The sequence below is a fragment of the Drosophila ficusphila genome, unplaced genomic scaffold (genome assembly GCF_018152265.1).
Source record: "Drosophila ficusphila isolate 14025-0441.05 unplaced genomic scaffold, ASM1815226v1 contig_470, whole genome shotgun sequence".
In the NCBI taxonomy this organism is placed as follows: domain Eukaryota; kingdom Metazoa; phylum Arthropoda; class Insecta; order Diptera; family Drosophilidae; genus Drosophila; species Drosophila ficusphila.
Window position 1 is genome coordinate 3,317,334 of NW_025064389.1, and position 14,318 is coordinate 3,331,651.

Genomic DNA, 14,318 nt, shown 5'->3' on the forward strand with positions numbered 1-14,318 from the left:
AAAGTTTATGCGGCGAATTCGTCGCGGCGTCATTTATTAAGAAATTAAGAAATATAATCTGTGCGATTATACACCAATAAATTAACACAACTCATTTAATTTATCTTTATTTCATTTACATATTTGTCCTGAAAACGTGATACACATGTATATATATGTCCACATGCACACACACAAATTTGTCAATCGTTTTTCACTTTTATTCACCTTTTTTATTTTCACAATCAAAGAACTCTACTATTCATCTGTTGCTATTGTGTCTGGGCCCATAACCTATTGTATTTATTAAAAATTATAATACAATAAAGTATTATCCAAACCCGCAACAAGATAAAATAAGCAGACACTTTTTAATGTTAAACCGCATGCACTCGTTGTCAAAGGAGAAGTAAAACGTCGTGTTCGCGTGTACAAGCAAATGCCCAAAGTGTAGAAGAAAAGCGCAAGAAGATTCCGTTACTTCTTGCGATCTCCTCCTTCATCACACTCACACATGCAAGCATCAAATGAATGCATGTGCATCAATGTGACTTTTGCTTATATCTGTATGTTCATATTTTACAACACGCCACCTCAAAAGTTACATTGAGCAAAAACAAAAAATTTGACATACGAGATTGTGCTTATCTTTTAATTTCTTGTTTCTTTCTTAATTTCTGGGGATTACAATTAGATCCAGCATTCGCTGCAAAGAGTTGGGGAAACCCAGTAAAACCCAACTAGATCTACATATACAAATAGCGAAAAATTAACATAAATTCAAATTTTGAACAAAAGAAAATTGTAAAAATATTAAAGCATTTCACTTAAGGTTATACATAAATATTACTTTGTAAAGTATGATAAAGATTATTTTAAATATAACAAAAAACTCCATGAGCTCCATTTCTTTTGGTTCCAAATGGAAAAAGGGATTTCTTTTGCGACGTTTCAAATTTTTCGATGTCAATTTAATCGGAAAGGCCCAGTTGGCTTCTCAGAGCGATAAATCTTGCAGATGGTAATGGCTTCGTCAATATGTCGGCTAGTTGGAGATCTGTGGGAATATACTTTACACAAATTAGTTTCTTTTCAATTTGTTCCCTCGTAAAATGATATTTAATGTCTATGTGCTTTGTTCTCTTATGGCAAGTAGGATTATTGGCAATGCTGATACAACCTTGGTTGTCTTCAAAAATATCTATAGGACCATTTAATTCTAGATTAATCTCATTTATTAATGAATTGAGCCAAAGGGCTTCTCTAACACCTTCAAACAAGGCCATATATTCTGCTTCGGTGATGAAGCAGCAACCGATTTTTGCTTCATGGTACTCCATGAAATTAAGCAGCTTTCAAACATTTTAAAAAGATATCCAGTAGGGTAAAATTGCGCTTTAGCGGCTTTTGCTAAAAATGGTCTAGGAATTTTTTTTTTTTTTTTAATGGATACCTTGGGGCCTAAACATTAATAAAAAAGTGGCGGAAAGCTTGATTTCTAAGTATTTATTTGTAAAAATAGCAAAAAAGCAACTGGCCATAGCTTTTCTGGGTATTCACTCAGTACTATAAAATCACTCTGAGTCATTTCGCAACCTTTACAGCGCTCAGTAGTAAAATTGGCAGTGCCTGACATGGTAAAATTGTTAAATTTCTTTTGTTTTTAAATTTTCACACAATTGCAGCACTCTTCATCCACAACACATTCTCAACGGTAAAGTTTTTCGCTAGAAAAACATGGCAATGTTCTAAAACGGGTTGCCTCGCGGCAGTAATAATTGCAATTTTAACACATTAATAATTAAAATTTAAGCTTTCCGCCACTTTTTTATTAATGTTTAGGCCCCAAGGTATCCATTAAAAAAAAAAAAAATTCCTAGACCATTTTTAGCAAAAGCCGCTAAAGCGCAATTTTACCTAAATATATTCTGAAAATTTTGAAATAATTGATCAAGTAGTTTAATAAAAACTCCCAAAAATCACCTTTTTTTTTGGCCGTCACACTAGTTGTGCCCCTTATATTGTGTTTGGAATATTTAATAAAAAAAGCAACACTATTTAACACAATCCATTTGTGCCTTATCCCACCGTTCCTTAACCGGCACTTAGTCAGCGACGCTATTCTGACGCTGCCATTTCAACTAACTGTATTTTTGCGACATCTCTCGAAATCTTTATTGATTTGCTCAGCAACGTTTTCTAAAATGAACCAAACAATTGGTCGATTTATAAGTTCGTGGAGATCGACTTTTCTCGCTTGCGGACCTAACTTTTCTTTACCAAAGCAACGCAATGTTCTATTGTACCCAAATTTACGCAACACTAGTTTTTTTAACAAACGTAAGTGAAATAAGGTATTGTGTGTACCCTTGAAAATAATTGGTTTTACTTCTCGACCCTACAAATGCTATAGATTAAGAACTTATTGCAAGTATTTGCTAACCTCACAATATATGTCAATTAAGAAAATATTCACCCATATACATATATGTATGTACATCCATTCCGGAAATTTAAGAAATATGTAACTAATATGTACATACATACAGTAAGTCACAAAAGTATTCGTTGCGAAGCACCCTACGACTAAATACATGGCCAAAAAAAAGGGCTATATTTTTTTTTTTTTTTGCGGCGAAATGGGTAATTATATTTTATTGAGCTTAATTACATGCTATTGCTCAACTTTTGAAGAGTATTAGGAAAAAAATTATTGAAAAATATGGTAATACTTCGGAATTTTGACTCCAGCTACAGTCAGCACACAATTTATTCGGACGCTCACTATTGTAAAGTTTAACTGCATTTTTCACAGAACTTTCGTAATTTTAAAAACTTTTGTTTTACGTATTATGAAAACAGATATTTTCTGAAGCCACTAGAATAAAAAAAATTATTTTTTTACAATGCTCTAAGATCTAGTGAAAGAAATGCAAAATAAGTGCCTGAAATACGGCCCAAAAATTATTCGTACACTTTTCATTTATTGACTTTTATTTCTGATTGCAACGTAATTCGACGATTTTTTTTTGTTTTATATTAGGAAACAGTTAAGAATAGTCTTCAACGTTTTTTTTTTTGATTTTGGGGCTAGTTTTGCTACGTTTATTAATAATATTAGACGAAATAGGAGGTAGTCAAGATTTGTCTTTGTAGTTGCGAAAATTTATATTTTAAATGCATTTGGAGAATCGTATCTTTCGGGAAATTGGTAGAATCATTGACAAATCACCTTCCACAATACATAGCGTGATAAAAAAAAATTGCTGGACACATGAGATTTAGCTGCAAATCTCAGTAAAGCTGGTAGGCCCAAGATACTAACACCTAGTGAGGAGCGGAAAGACGTATCTACAGTCTTGCAAAATACAAAAACAACATCTACTAAAATTGAGAAGAATCTAGAGGAAGCTAGACAAAAAAAATTTTTGCCCAAACCAACCGCAACTACCTGTACAAAGCTGGTTTACATGGCAGAGTTGCTCTCCGAAAGACCTTAATTTCAGCCATCTACAAAAAAAAAGTTTTTAGCTCAAAAAACTTTATGTCAGCAAGTCGGATTCGTTTTGAAAGAACGTAGTTTTAAGTAACAAATCAAAATTCAACAAATTTGAACACGTCGGTCCTTCCTAAGTTTGGAGAAAGGCCAATTAAGCTTTGAAAGAGAACAACCTAATACCAACTATTAAGCATGGAGGCGGTTTGTGGGTGTGTAACTTCGTGTGGAGTCGGCAGAATGGTCTTTATAAATGATAAAATAAACAATAATAAAATAAACAAAATACAAAAAATTTTATTCTCAAAACTTGGATTTGAACCATAGAAATTCTTATTTTAACAAGTTAACTACACGAAGCATTCTTCCTATATGGTGCAAAAATGGCTTTTGCATCACAGCAAACAGCTTAAAAGAATTCCCTAATCTCCAAATTTAACCAAAATAGAACACGTATGGGACATACTTGAGAATAAAATAAGGAAGCCCAGTATATCCTTAAAGGAATCCTTAAGAATCGCATTACAGGTGGAATGGGATAAAATAGGCGTTATAAAGACAGCCAATTTGGTCAAAAAGATGGGTCGACGTTTAAAAGCAATAATAAATGCTTTGGGAACACCCATTAATTTAAAAAAAAAAATTCACCTAAAAAATATGTTTTTATCCCGATTCTTTGAAGTGTACGAATAAATTTTGTGCGAGAAAAAAAAGACTTTTTTAGGTTTTTTTGAAATATTACGTAGTATTAAAGCAACAAATTTATTATATAGTTTTTAAAATTTATGCTTAGAATGTTGTTCTTCAATATTAAATATTAACTTTTGATATTCGTTATATATTTGTCGAGTTATTGATGAAAAAGATTCGAAATCACGGGTGTCCGAATAAATTGTGTGCTGACTGTATATCTCAGCCCCAAAAAAACTTGGGAACCAAATTAACGGTTTTTTCGTAAGATAATAACCCCCTTAGGAGGGGCAGAAGGTTTTTTACCTTGGAAAATGGAAATTTCCTCGGAAAATCAGCGGAAAACTCTTACATGCACGTCGTGCATTTCCGCACTAGGGGAGATTTGAGGACACATTTTGGGTAATTGGCCCAAAAAAAACACTTTTTAATAAATAAAATTTTTCGATTTCTCGCACCGTTTACAAGATATAGAGCCTTAAATTTCCGATAATAGTGAGGGCTGGTAGCGGGCGAAAATACTTATTGCACATATTTTTCGTGTTTTCCGCTGATTTCCGAGGAAATTTCCATTTTCCAAGGTAAAAAACCTTCTGCCCCTCCTAAGGGGGTTATTATCTTACGAAAAAACCCTTGATTTGGTTTCCAAGTTTTTTTGGGGCTGAGATATAGCTGGAGTCAAAATTCCGAAGTATTACCAAAAATATTAAGGCAGGTTCTCACCTTGTAGAAAAAAAAATTGATTTTTTTTTTGGCTTATAGTATAGATATATGTTTCGAAAATGTTCTCAAAAAATTTTAGATCCAAATTTGAAATATTACAAAAAGTTACAGGCCCTTACATGGAGCACATGTCGAGCACCGGCCATTGGAAGCCAAAACTTTAAACGCTTTTATCTCGGAACCACGTTTTCGGACCTTACGGAAGTAATTGAAGGCGTTGGGGTTAACCAATTGTCATCAAATTTTTTTTTAAATGTTCCTAATTGTTTCCTTTAAATAATGAACTAGGATTATCCAAAAATGAATTTAAAAGCTAATAACTTTTGCAATTTTTTTTTTTCTGATCCTAGTTCATTTTATGCACAGTACTGTACACTTTAAGGAAGGGGGGGGGCATGTTTCATTTTTTTTTTTACGGCGAGCTTAATAACATGTTATTGTTGAAATTTTGAAGAGTATTAGAAAAAAAAATTATTAAAAAATATTAAGAAATAAGCCTGTGGCGGTTAATCTTCCGAAGCGCCTAAAGAAAAAGTTATCATAACTCGTTAACGGATTATCTTAAAAAAAAAGTGATATGCGCTGTAAACATAATGAATTTCTCGAGGTAATCAGGAAGAGTTTTTTTTTAAATTTATTTTTTGTCTATTTTTGGGAGCACTTGAAAGTGAGAAGTGCGATTTTAGCTCAAAAAATCGCTGTTAATTTTTTTTTTAAATAGAAAAAAATTAAAAATAAAAAAAAACTTTTCCTGATTACCTGCGTATTTATATTGAGAATTTGTGTTAAAAATTTGAAAAGGATCGGTTCAGTAGATTTTGAGTTCTGATGTTCACCTACTTTCAAAATAACGTCTTCGGCAAAATCGATTCAAAGTATTTTTAAACGTGAAAATAAGTCCAAATACGGTTGTTTAAAACGCTGTAACTCCGTTAGTTTGACTTTAATTGACTTAAAATTTTTACACAATGTTCTCGACTTATTGCTCTCTTAGAAAAAAAAAAATGCAAAAAAAAAAAATTGTTAACTCACACCCCATAAAGTATGTACATATATTCTTGATCAGCATCAGGGGCAGAATCGGAATACGTCTGTCTGTCTGTCCTCCTGTCTGTTTCTTTGCAAACTAGTCTCTCGGTTTTAAAGCTATCTTGCTGAAAATTTCCCAAAAGGTGTGTAGTTATTGCACGCAGTATATAAGTCGGAACGAGCCGGATCGGCCGACTATATAGGATAGCTCCCATACGAGAGAATGACTTAAAAAATTCTCAAGGTCTTGTTTTTCATTAGATCGAATGGTCGATTGATTGATTTCTTCAAGATGGCGTTTTCTAACTACTATTGAATTTCGGGTTAAAGGTTACCTCGACCCAACTGGATCTATTGTACCCCCTATCTGAGCTTAGAGCTCACCCATCAACCCGGCTCCTTCGATAAGATTAAGGAGCTTTATCGGGTCGATGCTTCCGGAGGTCCCAAGTGTAAGGAACCTGGACCCGAGGGTTCTGCTCCTCAGGCTACTTAGTGCTGGGCAATCTGATATTATGTGTAGGGAGGTTTCATCCTCGCTATCACAGAATCTGCATGTTTTCCTGTTTGTAATCCCTATATTAAATAGGTGTCTACTTAGTTTGCAATGTCCGGTTAGAAAGCCGGTAGCTATCCTAAGTGAACTCTTCACTAGTAGTATAAGTTTCTTAAACCACTTCATGTCATAATTGACGATGAGGGTTTTTGCTTGTCTTTGACCAGTGGTGTTTTCCCAGCAGGTTTGCCTCATATGTACCTTTTCCTTTCTTAGGTAATCTTTGATTGTGTGCCTGCCTATGCCACAGTAAGGCTCGGGCTCTATAAGGGGTCGTTCCGCCCTTAGTTTTGCTAGCCTGTCGGCAAGTTCATTCCCGGATATGTTTTTGTGTCCTGGAATCCGTCTTAATGACAGCCTGTTGTTGCTGCCCAGAAGGTTTAGCTTTGTTCTTACTTCTCGAACCAGCTTCGAGGTGATTCTATTGCTGCATAGTGCAGTAATTGCCGCTCGACTGTCCGAGAGGATCGCAATGTCCTTGTTTGTGTACCCACGCTTCATATTGAGCTCTGCACACCGTCCTATGGCGCAAACTTCAGCTTGGAATATGCTGGTGTATTGGCCTAACGATTCATGGTACTTGATTCGTGGTCCTACTACTCCAAGGCCAGTGCCTTGGTGTGTTAAAGACCCGTCCGTATACCATGCTATAGTGTGACTCGTCATGGAGTGTACTTCCTTCATGGTGGTCCATTCTTTCTTGTTGCTCAGATGAGCAGAGAAATTCTTTTCAAAGATGAATTCTACTGTCATTTCGTCCCTGGGGTGTGAGCTCAGGGGAAGTTTGACTAGTAGTTTTGCTGCATCCCTAGGACTGAGGATGCGGTCACTGCCATTACCACAAGATGTGATTCTTAGTAGGTTGGCCTTCCGCTGTAACTCCACTACGCAGTGTAGCGGAGTGAGTTCCATGAGAACAGTGCCGCAGTGGGGCAGGTTCTCATTGCTCCAACCCTTAAATTGAGAAAAAAGTTTTATAAAAATCGGACAACTATATCTTATAGCTGCCTTAGGAAAGATCAAAAAATCTATATAGAAATATCGGAAAAAAAATTATAACATCGTTGTTCTATAGTCAAAAATATGGAAAATGAATAGAAAAATCGTCTTAGCTTCGATGTTGTTTAGCCTTTATGCATTTTGTTCGACATATTTGATGACTGCTTCATCAAATAATGGGTATATAAGCTTGAGCTTGCGGAAGCTAGCTTCCTTTCTTATTTACTTTAATATTTACCGTATTTATATGGATGTTTATTTGATCTTGGGTCTTTGCGTTAATATTTATCTGCCTATTTTCTGATTCGATGAGTTCTTTTTGCGTGAATTTATTGGTTTCGAAGCCATCCAAATCTGGAGTACCGGCTACAACTTTTAATAAGATTCCTAATTAATTAATACTTCTAGACTGTGCGTGATGAGCATTTACGGTAGCTATGAGAGTCTTATTTTGTCTCATATGTGCCTAAGGGAAATGGTTTCTAATTTCTTCAGTTACTTACACTATTTCGAATGTTTGAGGTACTAATAATCTTTTTAAATAGTCGCATCTCCGTCAATGATTGACATGTAATTTGAAGTCTTGCACGTGTTTTGGATCGTCTTCGATTTTTACCTATTCAAAAAAATGGATCAAAGAACCTCTCAAATTTTTTGTAAAAAACTAAATTAAGTGCGTGGATGCATTCTGAATGTTGACATATGGCATACGGAGAAGCTACCTTGGATCGAGGCAACGTTTATCGGTGGTACAAAATGTTCTCAGAAGGCCGAAAAGAAGTGAACGACGAAGAGCGTGCCGGACGCCCGAGCACTTCAACAACAGACGAAAGAATTAATGAAGTGGAAAAAATGGTATTGGCCAATCACCAGTGACGACGACCAAATCCACAGATGGCGCCAACACTTCATGGAAATCAGCAACTCCGACATGCCTAGCAGCGATGCTATAGCGATGACTATAGAAGTGTTGCGCCAGCAAATGGGAACCGGAGAATATTACCGGCCCCACCCACAATGAGAGAAATCGGAAATGCATTAAAGAAACTGAAGAACAACAAAGCTGCCGGGACGGACGGCATTCCAGCCGAAATCCTCCAAGTTGACACTCAACTGATGGCAGAAATATTGCATCCGCAATTCTCGAGTGCATGGGAGAGCGAACACATTCCCGACTCCTGGAAATGCGGAGTCATAGTGAAATTACCCAAGAAAGGAGACCTTAGCGATTGCAACAATTGGAGAGGGATTACACTACTGAACACCAGTTACAAAGTCCTAGCCACAATTCTGATCAAACGCCTAACTGATAAATTCGAGCCCACACTAAGAGATGAACATGGAGGCTTCAGACCACACAGGAGCTGCGTAGACCAAGCCAACACCCTACGCATCATAACCGAACAAGCTGTGGAATGGAGAGCACCACTGTACCTCCTTTTGTATGTAAACACAAGCGTGGAATCACATGGAGCTTCATCAGACACCTTGAAGACCTGGACTACTATCTGCCTAATCTCTGACAAACTGAGTGGTATTCAATCCAAAGCTGATGACCTCGTGAATCTAGCCAGCCGTGTGGGTCTACAAATAAACACGGCAAAGACAAAAATGATACGCCTCAATCACGCCAGCCAAGAAAATATCATCGTAGGTGGAAACCCAATAGAATACGTCGAGAGTTTCCCATACCTTGGCACCGTAATCTCCAACAACGGTGGCGTGACAGAGGATGTGATGAGCAGGCTAGCCAAAACCAGGTCTGCCTTCGGGAGACTCTAACGCATATGGAGAAGCCGTCAAATGAGATGAAAAACAAAGATACGGATCTTCAACTCATGCGTAAAATCCGTCCTACTATACGGAAGCGAGACGTGGTTCACAACACAGATAATAATCCAGCAATTGCATGCTTTCACCAACATGTGTCTCAGAATAATATGCTTTTCTGATATGATTTTCTGGCCAAACAGAATCTCCAACATAGACCTTTGAAATATAACGGGTGAAACAGTAATAAGACTCCAAATCAGGAAGAAAAAATAGAGATTGATAGGCACCGCAATGCGAAAGGACCAGGATAGCATAGTTAGAATGGCGCTAGAATGGAACCCACTGGGAATCAGACGAGTAGGCAGACCCAAAGCAACATGGAGACGAACCGTCCTTCAAGAGTTGTCCCAATACAACATCACATGGGACACAGCGAAACAGAGTAAGATGGAGAAATTTAGTCGAGGCCCTATGCTCCCAGGAGGAGTTATAAAGGAAAAAAAAATTAGCACAGAACACAACCCGGAATCCCGTCAGGACCTGGGGAGTAAACTGGTGTGACAGAAGATGTGATGAGCAGGCTAGCCAAAGTCTGCCTTCGGGAGACTCTACCGCATATCGAAATAAAATGATAACATCGGACTACTGTGTCAAATAAACTTCCTGATTACCTTTTGATTTATGTAAAGATTTTGTGTTAAAATTTTGAAAATTTTCAGGGAAATTGATTTGAAGTTTTTTTATACGTCAAAATTCGGTCGTTTAAAATGTTGTAACGCTTTTAGTTTGACTCTGATTTGTGCACAATATTCTCGACAAATTGGTCTTAAAAAAAAAAAAATATAGAAAAAAAACAATTTTTTAAACCTTACCCGATCCGATCCGATCTTAATAGAATTAACCTTTTAATAGAGTACATACTTATCGTCACGATAAGTATATACTCTACTAGAGGTCCTGTGTCCGCTTCGCTAGTCAACACAATTTAACAACATAAAAGTCAATGTTGCAACATTTTTCAAATATATGGAAGTATAAAAAGAAAAAATTTTTTTTTTACATTTTTTTTTTTTAATTTTTTTTCTGAATGACCAATATGTCGAGAACATTGTGTAAAAATTTTGAGTCAATTAAAGTCAAACTAACGGAGTTACAGCGTTTTAAACAACCGTATTTGGACTTATTTTCACGTTTAAAAATACTTTGAATCGATTTTGCCGAAGACGTTATTTTGAAAGTAGGTGAACATCAGAACTCAAAATCTATTTAACCGATCCTTTTCAAATTTTTAACACAAATTCTCAATATAAATACGCAGGTAATCAGGAAGAGTTTTTTTAAATTTTAATTTTTTCCTATTAAAAAAAAAATTAACAGCGATTTTTAAAGCTAAAAAACTTTTCACTTTCAAGTGCTCCCAAAAATAGACAAAAAATAAATTTAAAAAAAAACTCTTCCTGATTACCTCGGGAAATTAATTATCTTCACAACGCATATCACATTTTAATTTTAAGATGATCCGTTAACGCCCTATGATGTTCACCGCAAAAGAACTTTTTCATTAGGCTTATTTCTTAATATTTTTTAATAATTTTTTTTCTAATACTCTTCAAAAGTTAAACAATAACATGTAATTAAGCTCAATAAAATAAACTTACTCATTTCGCCGCAAAAAAAAAAAATCAAACATGGCCCTTTTTTTGGCCTGCTGGCTGCAGGAGTGTTATCGACATCTGTTTTAAAGTAATTTAATTTAACTGCCACTTGGTGAGCACTATAAGAGTGTAGTGCTCACCCGGCTCTTACAACGGGTTTTACAGACTCGGTACCTCTCTGCTAAAAACTTTAAACTCAAAATAAAAATTAAAAAGTCCAAATTAAAAGATAAAAAGATATATTTAAGAAATAGAGATAGGGCTTTTAAAATAACTAATTTATTTATTTATTTTTTTTTTTTAATTGGTGAGTTGTGTATTTATATGACTAGTAGTCTGGACATGTTGCTTTCGATTTTAATGTTTTCTTCTACCCTTTTATTAATGATAAATAAGAATAAAAAATAGATTAAAATAGTTATAGTATGGTCCTAATCGAGATGCTTTAATCACAGCCTCAATAACATTTTTTTTTTTAGTTTCTGCCGAAGACATCTGGCGAGGAGTAACTGCGGTTAGCAATGCTGGAAAAAAAAGAGGCCGCGGAAAAGGCAGCGGAAAAAAAGTGGCCAAAGATCTAAACAAAGGACAAACCATCGGGTTTGGAAAAAACAGTCGCTTATGGCCCGGATTAAATTCAGCCGTCATACGAGGAAATGAACTCGTTCTTTCACAAAAACTTGTTGAAAACGAGGATAGAGAAAATGGAATTATGAAGCTGCGCGATTCAATGGGTGGTTTTAGGTTAATGAAATTAAATCCCATCGATCGGGGTTGGTCTGGAAGTAAAATGCCTGGAAGAAGTATTGGTCCACCTGACACTATTGGCGAGGAAGAATTTGTATCTTTTGATACTCGAGTTTTGGAAAACAAAATTGTTTTTATTATGAAGGGAAATATGGGAAGGAAACGAAGATTTTCGGTTTTATCTGTCACGGGAAATGGTAATGGCTTGGCAGGGTTCGCTACAGTTAAAGCGCCAGAAGTTAGGACGGCTCTTCGAAAGTCGAAGAATCGGGCAGGACAAAAGTTAATAAATGTAGGCCTTTGTGAAAATCGGACTATATATCATGACTTTCAAACAAATTTTGGTAAAACAAAAATTTATTGTTTTCAAAAACCAGATGGTTATGGCTTAGTATGCCATCGGGCAATACAAACAATTTGTAAAGTAATAGGTATCAAAGATTTGTATGCCAAAATTGAGGGCTCTACAAACCTTCAACATATTGTAAAAGCATTTTTTATTGGTCTAATGAGTCAAAGGTCTTATCAAAATATAAGTAATGAAACAAATCTTAACATTGTCCAACAGCAAAAGGCTAAAAATAGATGTACTGAAGTTAAAGGAATGCCACACAACAATTCAACTCTCGCAAATAATAACCAAGTCGTTGATTATATGAACTTCACACTAGGAAATAAAATTGTTTTAAAAAAACAAGGCATACAACCTTTTTATTTTTTTACAAAAGGACACAATCTACATCAAATTAAAGCAGAACGATTTCGAAATCAAGCTAAAGTAAGACTACACAAGTTAATCAATTGTTATGTTTGACTCGCTAAATACCAAATAAACCCACAAAATTAAAAAAAAAAATCTGTTTTGTTTTCAATTTAAGTTATTTATTATTATTATAAGGGGGGAATTGGCTACCTCAACCCAACCGGATCTATTGTACCCCCTATCTGAGCTTAGATCACCCGTCAACCAGTTTCCTCCGATAAAGTCAAGGAGCTTTGTTCTTCTTTGTTCAAGGTGCTCTACTTCTCAGCCTACTTAGTGCTGGGCAATCTGATATTATGTGTAGGGAGGTTTCATCCTCGCTATCACAGAATCTGCATGTTTTCCTGTTTGTAATCCGTATATTACATAGGTGTCTCCTTAGTCTGCAATGTCCGGTCAGAAAACCGGTAATGACCCTTAGTGAAATCTTCCCTAGTGGTATAAGTTTCCTAAACCTCTTCATGTCATACTTGACGATGATTTTAGCTTATTTTTGGCCTGTGGTGCTCTCCCAGCAGGCTTGCCTCATATGTACCTCTTACTTTCTTAGGTAATCTTTGATTGTGTGTCTGTCTATGCCACAATAAGGATCGGGTCCTATAAGGGGTCGTTCCGTCCCTAGTTTTGCTAGCTCATACCCGGATATGTTTTTATGTCCTGGAATCCATCATAGTGACTACCTGTTGTTGCTACCCAGAAGGTTTAGTTTTGTTCTTACTTCTCGAACCAGCTTCGAGGCCATTCCATTACTGCAGAGTGCAGTAATTGCCGCGCGAGTGTCCGATAGGATCGCAATGTCCTTGTTTGTGTACCCACGCTTCATATTGAGCTCTGCACACAGTCCTATGGCACACACCTCAGCTTGGAATATGCTGGTGTATTGGCCTAACGATTCATGTTACTTGATTCGTGGTCCTATTACTCCAAGGCCAGTGCCTTGGTGTGTTAGGGACCCGTCCGTATACCACGCTATGGTGTGACTAGCCATGGATTGTACTTCCTTCATGGTGGTCCATTCTTTCCTGTTGCTCAAGTGAGCAGAGAAATTCTTTTCAAAGATGAATTCTACTGTTATTTCGTCCCTGGGGTGAGAACTCAGGGGAAGTTCGACTAGTAGTTTTGCTGCATCCCTAGAGCTGAGGATGCGGTCACTGCCATCACCAGGAGAAGTGATTCTAAACAGGGTGGCTTTTCGCTGTAACTCTACTAACCAGTGGAGCGGAGTGAGTTCCATAAGTACTTCCAGTGCCGTAGTGGGACAGGTCCTCATTGCTCCTGTCATACATATGCACGCCAATCTTTGCAGCTTTTGTAGCTGCTTAGCTGCTGTAGCTGCCGTAATCAGCCTCGCTCTTTTAGCCCAGGCTACTGAACCATATGTGAGTATTGGCCTCACAATCATAAGGTATAGCCATCTGATGATTTGGGGTGAGGTCCCCCAAGATTTCCCTGCAATTTTCCGACAGGTGAAGAGAGCCCTGGGGCACTTGTCAACTGTCTTTTGCATGTGGGTTGCAAACGTTAGTTTCCTGTCAAGGGTAATACCGAGGTACCTAACTTCTCGACTTGTTGCTATAAGAGTACCTAGTAGCATGATTTGTTTCATTTTCTGTAGCTTATACCAAAGACTATAGAATATCAAGATGTTGCATCCCATACAAAAAATTTTTCGTTTCTGTTTCGAGCTTCATGATGCGGTCGGTCGGGGTAAAAAGGGAAAATCTAAAAATAGAAACACGACGAACTGCTGCTTTCGGCTTTCGTCTTCGTTTTTAATATTCGTCGTGTTCCCAAATTGGGATTTTGTTCACAGCTGGCAATTTTCAGTTTATCGGGCTTTATACACTTTACAATAGTAGAAGGTTATATCAGACTTGTAAAGCATTATTATTTTATTTTCTTTAATTT

General features: G+C 36.5%; 1 protein-coding gene across 1 annotated transcript; it reads left to right on the forward strand.

Moving 5' to 3' along the window:
• The first annotated feature begins 2,101 nt into the window (after window positions 1–2,101).
• On the forward strand, window positions 2,102–12,503 carry LOC108087726 (28S ribosomal protein S5, mitochondrial). Its single transcript, XM_017185247.1, has 2 exons — window positions 2,102–2,319; window positions 11,380–12,503. The coding sequence occupies exons 1-2, from the start codon at window positions 2,184–2,186 to the stop codon at window positions 12,459–12,461; spliced, it is 1,218 nt and encodes a 405-aa protein (XP_017040736.1). The 5' UTR covers window positions 2,102–2,183; the 3' UTR covers window positions 12,462–12,503.
• Window positions 12,504–14,318: the final 1,815 nt, after the last annotated feature.

Coding starts and splice junctions, on each gene's coding strand:
- LOC108087726 (XM_017185247.1), top strand. CDS start 2,184: ATGAACCAAACAATTGGTCGATTTATAAGTTCGTGGAGATCGACTTTT. Junction 2,320..11,379: donor CACTAGTTTTTTTAACAAAC/GTAAGTGAAATA, acceptor TTTTTTTTTTAG/TTTCTGCCGAAGACATCTGG.